This window comes from Microchirus variegatus (genome assembly GCF_963457635.1).
Source record: "Microchirus variegatus genome assembly, chromosome: 2".
NCBI lineage: Eukaryota > Metazoa > Chordata > Actinopteri > Pleuronectiformes > Soleidae > Microchirus > Microchirus variegatus.
Genome location: NC_139803.1, coordinates 39,469,436 through 39,481,485, shown reverse-complemented (window position 1 = coordinate 39,481,485; position 12,050 = coordinate 39,469,436). Strand labels below are relative to the sequence as shown.

General features: G+C 43.6%; 1 protein-coding gene across 2 annotated transcripts in view; it reads left to right on the top strand.

Moving 5' to 3' along the window:
- The first annotated feature begins 5,894 nt into the window (after window positions 1-5,894).
- afap1 (actin filament associated protein 1) overlaps window positions 5,895-12,050 on the top strand; it is a 56,624-nt gene continuing 50,468 nt past the window's right edge. For both annotated transcript variants that reach the window (XM_083903302.1, XM_083903301.1), the window contains exon 1: window positions 5,895-6,058. In XM_083903302.1, coding sequence (XP_083759428.1) covers window positions 6,022-6,058 — 37 coding nt within the window. In that variant the 5' untranslated portion in view covers window positions 5,895-6,021. The remainder of the gene's footprint in view (window positions 6,059-12,050) is intronic.

Genomic DNA, 12,050 nt, shown 5'->3' with positions numbered 1-12,050 from the left:
TTCTGGGAAAGGGGAAACACACTGAATCAAAACAAGCTGCCCTGTGTATACACACACAGTCGAGCCTTTTCATCCCCCCCGCCCTGTTTTATTTTGTCAGCACAGACACAGACACACACACTCGTGGGCCGTCACCGGGGTCACGCAGAGTTAGTTCACTTCGCTGACCTGTTAGCCCGCTACCGCTGCTGGGGCGTATTCACTGTAGCGCGGGTGGGATTTTAAAATATTCAGCACTCTTGCTTTCTGGGAACATGGATTTTTTGTCCACAAGACAAACATTCCTATAATATTGTTGATTTTCCTTATTGTACATTGTACATTAAGGATCTTCACTTACAGAGGGTAAGATCGAGTGTTTAAGCAAGTTTTTGATCGTGGGATCTTGTACCATCTTCCTGCCCAACGAAAAAGCATTTCATGAGTGTTGTTAAGATAGTTTGTTGTCTGAGTTGTTGCATACAGTTTACAAGGCAGTTGCGTCCAGCTTTTAGCTAAATTCCAGTGTGTATACTTGCAGAAAAGTGCTTCCAAAAAACATTTTTCATCTGTAATTGCAACTTGCGGCTGTACTATGTCAGCCAGTTGTGATTGTACCATGAATGTTGTAGCGGGTCATTTTTACCAGGTCATGAGAGACGGCACGTCTCTGATGAATAAAATAGCTTAACTTTGCATCTAAGTATTTTTCACTAACTTAAAGCGGACCTAGAATGGAAGTTCCAATTAGCGCTGTTTTTGTTGGTGTGGTCTGCGTCATTACCTCGTTTATGAAGCCCTGAAGGTTCGAAACAAACAGTTCAGCCACTGCTGAGAACGCTGTGTCGTATTGTAATCTCGGGCTCAGCGAGATCTCTGAAAAAAAAACGGTCCGGTTACGTAAACAGCAGTTCTCCTGAACAGTGGATCCTCCTGCTCCGGGCACTAGTCCGGGCACATCCTGTTGCGTACATTGAATCACAGAAGAAGAATAACGTCCGTTGTGGAGGTGTTTCGCGAGCGACAGTGTCTTCTGACTCTGGGTCTGACTCCGGGTCAAAGTCATAAAAGGGACTGTGGTGGGGAGTCGTGAAGAAGCTATTTTTAAACATTGTTGAAACAATGTTTTGATGATGAGTAGCAGTGCATCCACCGTTCCAGAGGGGGGGGGGCTGTGCTTCTGAGAGCGGATGTGCAGTTGGGAAAGCTGTCGTTGGCTGGCCAATCACAACACAGTTCTGTCTTCTTGGTGTGAGATTTCAGTCTGAAACAGTGCGGCTGAGGAGAGCTTCAGTGAGGAGAGATTTCTATCGGCTCGTTTCCAGCAATTAGGAGGTTTTTGACCACAGAAACAAGTTAATGTATGTAAGTAGACCTCCATAACTCACATATATGTGCGATAGGACCACTCTGTGTGAGCTTTAAAACCAAGACCAAACAAACTGGTACTAATTTTCAGTGGGTATGTTGATCCCAGATGACCAGGGTAAGGCTTCACATCCACAACAGGGCCAGGTTGTCTTGTAGGTTCTTGAACTACAGTGCTTTCTTGGTCTGGTCATCTTGACTTCTTCTGAAAAAGACAAATCTCCCACGTTAAACTCCTATCACCGATGCTTTGCGTCATCGTCTTTCCAAATCAGGGTGGAGCTAAAGTACTCCACAATCAATACTTCAGTCCCAGTAGTAGTCTCTAACGTAGACTGGCGTCTCTGGTTTCCCATCAGCCCCTGAGAGAAAAGCACTCCACCAGTGGCTCCTCTCACTCCAAGGACAAGGCTCACTTTGTCTCGAACCCCAAACCATTTGTCTTAATTCAATCAGGCGACTTGGAGAAGGGGGGATGGAATGAGAAATAGCTAATTATGTCATGTCACACTACGACCATGTGACGACAGATGACTCGTCACTACACCTTCTCTACATTACTTTTTATAAACAGTTTTACACAGGGCATAAAGAGTTGTTGAGGCTATTGATTAAAAATGGTTTTGGTCACATAGAAAAGGTTCAGTGTAGATAATACTTTTATTATTTTATTGAGTTTTTGAGACTGTTTTGCCTGGATATGGAAGGCACCAAAAATAGTGACATTCTCATGTACGATACTGGACAATTAGCATTAGCATTCAGTGCCAAGAAGATGTTCAAGAAGCAGGTTTTTGCAAAACCATAAGCCCAATTTATGAAACAAGATTTTGGATTTAGGGATTAAATGAGACAATAAATGTGGAATGAGGTTACCTAGTTGATCTTAAAGAATTATAAAAAAGGCGAGGAGCATCATAATTGACACCATAATTAAGTTTGTTGAGGTGTCTTCCAGGACAATGGCCCTTAAATCTACTAAAAAACGAACTGACTTTTAAGGAAGAAATTACACTTTTAGGAGCGACCCAGTCAGTGCCCAGACCTTTACCCCAACAGAGAAGCTGTGGAGGCTTTTAAAAAAAAAGTCCATATTTAGCTCTTGAAAACAGTCAAAGTCACTTTGCCCATTGTGTGTAATTATGTGTTAAACCACAGTGTGTATGTATGCTCGTTTTCATGTCACATTTCTGGATATATAACCAGGAACAAGACCTTGGTTTTCCTTGATGGTACTTCATTGAAGAGAGGTTTGTGTGTGTGCAAATTTATGCATATTTGTGGGTCTTCTTTGTGGGGGTGTCTGAAAATCATGACAGGTTGATGGCTGACCGGTCCGGTCCGGTCCAGTCCAGTCCAGTCCAGAGAAGAGTCCAAGTTATTACACTATCTCAATATCTATTAGATTTAATCTGAGTCAGGGGCCAAATAGTGATGTCAGTAATTGACTGTAATGCAGCGGAGCCAAGCCAACACACACACACACACACACACACACACACACACACACACACACACACATATAGTAATACAGTGAGTTACAACAGACATCCATTTTCCACTGCAATCCCTCCATCCTTTCAGCACTCATCTTTTCAGCCGCACACTCCCCTCTTCATCATCGAGATGAAGCTAGTCTCAAGCTACAGCTGCAACCTCCCTCTGGATTTCTCTCCGCCGCGGGGTTATCTGTCCCTGCGCTGCTGATGAACGCCACGCCACGCCTTCCTCTGCCCGTACAAACACAGCCGAGCTGCTCCTCGTCTTCTCCGCACCCAGCCGTGTTGGTTTGCTCCTGTTGTTTTAAGAACAGCAAAGTGGATTTTAATGGATTGAAAATCTGGACCAGGGGGTTTTCTTTTTTCTACGGGGGTTGGGCTCTCCCATTATCCAGCGCTTTGTTTTGACAGGCAATTGTCGGACCGCAATTTGTGTGTGTGGCCTGTTGCTGCCTGTTGCGATGAATCCTTATGGTGTAGATGTATGGCACTTCTCCATTATACAGTTCCAGCACAACTCGACTCTGTTTGGTGTCAATCGCGTCGTTTTCCGCTACTGTAGTTCGTCCTCAACATGGCCAGGGTCGTCGTAGCACGGCTGCACAGAACTCACAAACTAGTGAGGGGCAAAGCAGTTCTTTGAATCATTAGAATCAATTCGTTAAACAGTAGTGCTGTGCAATAGATTAACGTGCGTTAACGCGCGACACGTTTCCATGACGACCAGCCGGAAAAAGCTTACCAGTTAGCTCCGTTAGCTGCATTAGCTCCTTTTAGCGCCGCTAGCGCGCCTACATTCGAACTGGAGCGGTCTGTTTATTAAACAAATAACCAGTGTGCCTCTGTTTTTAAAGTTTAGCGTTACTTTACAGACTCATTTTAACAATCCGGAGTCACGTAAACATGACGTCACGCGCGTCTTTTTCCGATCAGTCGTCATGGAAACGCGTTGTGCGTTGACGTTGACGCGCTAATTTTTAACAGCACTATTAAAAAGATTAGTTCAGTACTTCCTGCAAGACTCGCAATCCCCTCCGTTAATTATTGAGATTTTAGACATTTCCTTTGCTAAGTCTTGGAGTTTTCAGGATTTTTTAAGTCTTGATCTGTGATGATCTTGATCTTTGATTTCCTGTGTCGGACGTCGCACTCTGTGATTAATCAATTACAAAATAAAAGAAAAACATTGCAGCACACACACACATACACTGAGGAATAGGTCAGTTACAGGAACATTACTGTGATTATCCTTTAGGGAAATGCACTTCAACGACCTCAGCCGTTCCTCGCCCCCCCCCCCCCCCCCCCACTCCACGGAACAGGGGTGGAACTGAAAGTCGAGCCGGGGACATTATTCTTTCTCTCCGTGCCGTTCCCTCCCTCTGTCTCATGTTTCTGGCTGAAAAAGAGCAGCCGTGAAGAAAATAAGGAGAGGGAAAAAAGAGAAGAAAATAAAGCACTGCATAAACTCTGACTTCCCCATCTGCCTCCTCCTCCTCCTCCTCCTCCTCCTCCCCTGGTGGCAGATGGGATATTGAACTCAGACTGGCTCTTGCATCCTCCTGGGGATATGTGTGTGTGCGTGTGTGTGTGTGTGTGTTTGAGGTCGGTCAGCAGCATCTTATGTTAATGGGTGTAATTACGGAGGCTAGCCTCTCTCTCTCTCTCTCTCTCTTTAAGTGATGCTTTCCTTCTGTGTGTGGCTTTAACTCCACTCCTACATTTTTGAAATTCACTCAACAGTTAAATGTGCAGACTTTCAGAGCTGCACTTAGTTATTAGACAACAGGTCAAAGGTCAAAGCCTCAAACCCAGTCATATTCATGCGGACCACCACTGTATATTAACTTATAATGACTTATTTCTGTGTGTCTTTTCATTAATATATAAAATTAGCATTGCATATCAAAACAAAGTGAAATATCATTGTTTCTTCCAACTCCTCACATCAAAATGTGACTGCACTTATAAGTCTATACACCTTTATTATTTTTGAATCCCTCTGTGTTGAATGCAGTCGTTGATTTAATTGTTAACGTCCTGTTTAAAGAGTAGCAGTAAAAGTACATTTTAAGACGGGAACATAAACAAATGAGGAGCTTGTGGATAACATTACAGAGAGGCTGAGGTGGGAAACGCTGCGTTCAGGTGCAGTCGAGCAAGAGACTTGTATGCACACGTGCTTTAGATTTATGAATTTTTAAGACCTATATTGTTTTTTTTTTGCATTTCACGGGATTTTTGACGATCATTTAAGTTAATATTTACTTATTTATTCTTGCTTTTGATAATAGTACTTGAACAGTTTTGAATTTTTAGAACAGTTTTCTATAGTAATGAATTAGTTTGAATTAATGAGTTACTTTAATTAAGTAGGTTTTTTGTGTTACTTCTTTTTTTTTACTTTAACTGTACTATTACTTTAACTCAGTGTTTCCCAACCCTGGTCCTCAGGGAACGCAGCCATGCCAGGTTTTAGATGTTGCCCTGCTCCAAAAAACACCTGATTAAGATTAAACATTATTTATTTATTTTTTACAAAAGTTGAAACATTACATTTTTAAATATATATATTATTTTTAATAAGACAAAAGTTGAAAGAGCAGGGCAACATCTAAAACATGGCAGGGCAGTGTTCCCTGTGGACCAGGGTTGGGAAACCCTGCTTTAACTGACCAGTACTATTACTTGTACTTGTATGCATACATGGTTTTACAGCATATGAAACAAAATTAAAATATAATGAAATACAATGCCTATTAATGTTACTCAACAGTTCAATTTACCAAAAAAAAAAAGAAGTAAAAAAACAACTATTTTAATGCGTTTTTGTAGTTTGAGTCGAGAATGCTGAGAGCGTCCGTATTTACCGACCGTCTTTAAACGCACCATGAGTATCCATGCTGGCAGTTTAAGAGAGAGAGAGAGAGAGAGAGAGAGACGACGGGAGGAGGAGAGAAAGGAAGGAGGAGGAGGAGGAGTGGAAAGAGAAGTTTGAAAGAGAGACGGAGAGGAGTTTAGTGGCCGGTTCTCTTCAGAGGGAGCGAGTGAGGAGGAGGAAAGAAAGAAAGAAAGTAGCCGAAGTTTGTGTGTGTGTGTGCGCGCGTGGATTTTACTGGTGCCGTGGAGCCGCTGGGCACGCGCTCTGTGTGGATTAGATGAGAGAGGCTTGACGATGAGGAGCGACCCTGTTCTGTTCACTTCCAGCAGGGGTGAGTGAGTGAGTGAGTGACCACGGAAAACCAGTGTTTTTGTTCTGCATTCTCAGGAAAAAGCCCACGCAGGAGATTAAAGCTCGTATCAGGGATTTTTTTTGGGGCTGTCATGTTGCTGCAAGCGTTAAAAAAACACTATTTTTTCATAATGTAAAAGCATTTATTGGTAATAATCTTTAAAAATATCTTCTTTTTTTTCTTTTCTTTTTTTTAGTTTTTGCATGACTTTTATTTTGAAATTGCAAAACCACTACACTTTGGCACAGCAGGCCTGCAAGTACTGTGGTGCACACATGGCATGCACTGGAAAGAAGCACAACGTTCAGCTTTAATAAAAGAGAATAAACATTAAATATATATATTTATATATATATATATATTACACACAGGAAGACACTTGTCTCCTGACGGTGTCATTACGGTTGTGGTCCAACACACAGTGTGAACTTCAGGCCAAACTCCCATTCAAACATCTGCCCAGTCTAACGTGGCTTCACTCCTTCAGGCCTGAGTCACAGTTGAGGAAATGTCAGATTGTGACTTCCCTGACAGATGTTTGGATTCGATGTGGCGTGGGCGGGGCATGTACTTTCCGCTTAAAAACTGGAATAATGGACCACTTTTTGACGTGCAGGAACACACCGACGCATACTTGTGTTTTATAGTAGTTTGTATTTAGACCGGTGGGTGATATTTTGTCCTCTTGGTCGCAGCGTAATCAATTTTTACGATGCAAACTTACCCGAGTCTTGGTTCTTCTGTTGCCTATTTTAGGTCAACCTTCACATGACGACATGAGATACCGTGAAAAAAGTCACAAATTTACTTGAATGCAACGATGAAATGCCGATTTTGTAAGAGAAGACATTTTGTCTGCAGGGGTTTTGGACCCTGACCCTTTTTTATGACCCAAGCACACTTCACAGCACTTAAACTGATTAGAGTGAAACGTTTCGACGTTCTCCCTGTTGACTTGCTCTGCAGAAACTAGCCTAAAAAAAAAAAAAAAAAAAGCATGCATGCATCATTGTGACCTTAAAAAACAAGTCTGTTTCTGATTACCTCATGGTTGCTAGACAACACTCTGACCCAGATACATCAACAACACATTTTTATGTTGCACGCCTCAGTGAAACATAAAATAAGGGATGCAAATTACTGTAAGTTGTGCAAAGAAACTGTTGCCACTGATCTCTGCTGGAGCAGAGCGTATTCCTGCACAGTTTTGGCTGACTCGTACAGTATCAACAAAGAGAGGGGAGGTGGGGGGGGGGGGTTCTGTCCTCCCCTCCTCAACGTATGGCCTAGATTTGAAATGATTCAATACAGATTTTCACTCCGGTCGTACCCAAGGAAGAAAAATGACCTCAGTTAAGCCCCTTTTCCACTGGTCGAAAAGCCTCCCTAACACCCACTAACATCTGGCTTTTGTCTGCAAAAAGGGGAGAAAAGTTAAAGACTCTGCGATAGACAACAGGTTTTTTATCAGCTCCGCCTCACTGTGATAACAATGTAAACACAACATCTGGGTGAATCTCGCCGTTTATTGCTTTATTTTGGCAGACTCAGGGTGTTGAAAGAGGGACTGAAGTGAAAGATACAAGTGTAGCTGCTCTGTACTTCCTTCCTTTGTGTGTGTGTGTTTTTTTTTTGAAGATTCATCGTCGGTACATGTCAAAATGTCAAATCCGAAAACCTTAAATATCACATAAATGGAGTGAGAGATGCAGTGATCCTGTTAGCTATGTGGACTTATCGCAAAAGTGAAAGTTAGTGGTGAAATATCACAATGTTGTCGTTCTTTCATTCATCCAGTCGGGGGCGCTGGTGCCATTCCCAGCTGACATAGGGCGAAAGGCGCGGTGCTTTTGTGTTACGATATTTTAGCTTTTTTTGGGGGCGATTAGCATAAAAAAATCAATTAATATTTCAGTCCACTAGATGGTGCTCACTCTCACTAGAGTTCTTATATTAATAAATATTGTGATAATATCCTATTGTGCGCAGCAGATACCTCAAAACTGTGATATTAGTGTTATTATTGCACAGAAAAAAGTGGTAACCCTAGTTTATGGCGTGTTTCTGACCCCTAGCTTTAACCCCAATCATGACTAATTAGCATGAGCATTAGCGTCACCATCGAAAAGCATTGCGTGAAATATCGCAATGCTTTCATTCATCCATCCAGTTGGGGGGCGCTGGTGCCAATCCCAGCTGACATAGGACGAAAGGCGCGGTGCTTTTGTGTTACGATATTGTATATCGACAGCTTTTTTTGGGGGCGATTAGCATAATAGCATTGATATTTCAGTCCACTAGATGGTGCTCACTCTCACTAGAGTTCTTATATTAATACATATTGTGATAGTATCGTATTGTGCATTTCCACATGCAGCAGATACCTAAAAACTGTGATATTAGCGTTAGTATTGGATAGAAAATAGTGGTATCCCTAGTTTACGGCGTGTTTCTGACACGCCGTAAACTCAAACATGACTAATTTTAGCTGAAAGACGTATTAGCTTCACCTTCTTCAGTTACGTTCAAGAAAATTATGGAAAAGCATTGCCTTTCACTTCGGTCCCTCGCTCATGTTCTATCGCGTTACCCCACAGCTCAGCGTAAGCCGCCAGTGCCCAGTCACTTATTACAGCGGTCCGGGTTCATCTGTGGGGTAAAGCCACACTAACCCAGTTCTTGGAATGACAACACAAACGCTCCGTATCTCTTTATGCCGTCTGTTGCCTGTTGCGGTGAATGGAGCCTTACAATAACAGGACCTCTGCGAGCAGCTGCAGGGTATCCGATGGCCCCCGCGGCACTCCTCTGCCCGGGCACTCGGTGAGGTTCTGACAGACGCCCATTGTTTCCGAGGGCTGTAATCACATCTCTGCAGCGCATAAGAATGTAGCTGATCGTGTTTTGGTTTTGGATTTGGACGTGGCTTTGACCACTGTGAGTTTAAGACGTCCAATATGCAGGTATGTAATAGATGGGTGAAGTGGTTCAGTTTGCACAGTTTCCCAATGCCTTCAGCTTGCATTTTTTGTGGGAAGTATATTTATAGGAAATGGTGGGTTGCTTTGTTGTATAATGACATAAAGTTGCAGTTGCATTCACTACATGTTACCACATATATTAAAAAAGACGACAACGGCGTATTCTGACCATTATTAAGTACAAGTGCACCACAGTTATCTGCAGAGATGCATCAATGGTGGGTTAATTATTAATCGTTGTGCACATTAGCTTCACATTAGCTGGGCGCGTTAGCGGCGTCAGTGTTAACACACATTAAGGCATGATCCATGACGACTGACTGGAAAAAAACATGTGCGCCGGAAGTCCAGGCACCGTTTACTAGTTAGCTACGTTAGCTGTGTTAGCTCCTTTAGCGCAGTTAGCGCTCCCACACTCTAACTGGAACGGTCTGTTTATTGAACGCAAAGAGCGGTGCGTGTACTGCGTACGCGCGCCTCTGTTTTTAAAGTTTAGCGTTACTTTAGGGACTCATTTTAACAACCCGGAGTTACGTAAACGTGACGTCACGCGCGTCTTTTGCCCGGTCAGTCGTCATGGAAACGTGTCATGCGTAAATGTGCGTTAGCGTTAACACTTTAAAGTGCCCAGCACTATTAATAAAATAATGAGACCGTCGCTGTTGAGTCACAAAAAGACCATGGTAATTTTTTCGTCAATGTTTCCCAGTCTTGAAGTCCACCATAAATAACTCCCTCAACAATCTTGGTCGTTCCATTGAAATGAAATTGTGTGAGCTGCTCCACACCAAAAACAGTTTCTTTCTTTTCGATCCGCGGATTATGGAAAAACGGGGTAACCTACTTTGACACAGTCACAGATCTTTTATTTTTCTGCAAGTCCTTCCCTCAAATGGTCTCTCGCATAAGGGGTGCCATGTTTTCTTTGGAGTGTGGGGGGGGGGGGGGGGAATGCACAAGTGTTAAAGTGTTTATTGCCTTTCATTATTTGCAGCTTTCCTCACGGAAACCCTGAGTCGACGGGCGATCAAGTGGGGTGTGTGTGATGTGGGCAGAATGGGTACATGGTGTCACCCTTCTGCTCTGTTTTTTCTACATATTATATTTTTCGTGGTGGGTTGGGGGGGTGTCACTGTACTTCATGTGGCCTTGTTCAGGACTCCCATTCACCCCCCGATGATGATTGAAGTTTAAAAGCTTTCATCTGTCAGACGCGTGAGCCCCTCCCTTTTAGTGGCCGGGGGAAGACGGATCACAGGAGTGGAGAGGACAGATGAGGAGAAATGAGTTTGTAATCTCCCCCTCCTTCCCTCCAAAGCCGGCCTTGTCAGTAAGCTGGCATGTGGGAACAGAGATTTTTTTTTTTATATATATATATATATATTTCAGACCGACTAATCATAGCTCTCCCTGCCTTCCCTCTGTGTCAATATCCATCTGGAAAAACACAGCGAGAAGGGATTTTGATCTCGGGCCAAGCTCGAGCAACAATTCAGAAGAACCCGACGTATGCCAAAGTACAAACTGGCAACCCGCCCTGTTATTTAACATCATCAACCAAGTATTCGGCTTTGGACTCCTGGCTCAGATGAAATAGTGCTATTTAGTCTTGGCATTGATGGTTACCTTGGTAATTTGGGTCCATTAGGAGAGGATCATTCCTGATGAGCCTCACCAGGCGCCTTTAATAGGCTTTTTCTTGTAATGGGATGAGCTGGTTAGCTTGCGATGCTGTCAGAATTGTCTGTCTTGGACAAAGTTTTAAGGATTACAAGGCCAAAGCTGCATTGGTTGTGGGTAGGAGGAGGAGGGAGGGAGGGGGGGGGAGGCATCGCTAAATTAGCAGCATTCAGACCCGGTATTAACATCTGTCCTCAATGATATGATCACATGTGGACAGCCCAGAGTACAACGCTGCACTTGGCATCGAAATGTGTCCTGGATGTGTCTCTTGTGACCACATTTGGTCGGTTCTGGTGTCCTTGCCTCTTTATTCAATTACACATTGACGTCAAGATTGTTTGCGAGAACAAAAGTGATGTTTTTAATGAGTCTTCACTGTGCAGGTGTGTGTATGTGTGTGTGTGTGGGGGGGGGGGGGGGGGGATCTGGTGGAGTAGTGGAGGTCCTGCAGCAAAGACGGCACCGAAAACAAAGGAAGGGCTAAAGGGTAGGTTTGGACAAATGGATACACTTGTGGCCACAGGATGTGTTTACATGTGGGATTTCCTTGTGTTTATGTGGGTGTTACACCATGTTCTGACTTGTGTTTGTCAGATGCCCATACGGGTGTGTCTGCTACAGTGGTTTGTGGGGGGGGTGGGGGTGTTCTGGTACTGTAGGAGGGCTGTAACGGGCGACTGTCAGGACTGTGTGAGCATCCAGAGATATGGGTAAGGGCACGGTGTTCAGCCAGTTATATTCTGTCAGTGCGAGGATTTACACACCCTTGCAGATCTCAGACTTTCCCATGGGTGTGTGCACTTGCATAGCACGGGGGGTTCTGGAAACCTTTATTGACTTGTTTCGCATGTGCATATACTGTCCAATAGTGCCTTACTAATACACCGAAACCACAAATGCATTGTGAGCTTACAGTAACGGTACGATAAACAGATTTGGCGATCGATGAGGTCACATCGGGATCAAGCGTGGATGAATGAGCATGTTCTCAGATTAATATTACAACAGCAGTAGCGCAGCGAACATCTATATAAGGTAATATTAGGCCACAGGATTTCTGTGGCTCAAAAACTGTTGATGTCGACTGAATCCCAATTCCGCCCCATTCCCCCTACCCCTTGTTTTTGCACATTCATGTGAGGGGTAGGGCTGTCTCGTTTCTCATTTGGGTTAAGGGCTAGGGCCAAGCCGTAGGGCTACGTACCCCTTGAAATGAAGCTTCCAATGCTAGCCGGTAAATCTTTTTGGAAGCGATGGCTCAAGCCAAGGACTCGCGCAAATGTATTTTCAGCATTTTAATCACGACA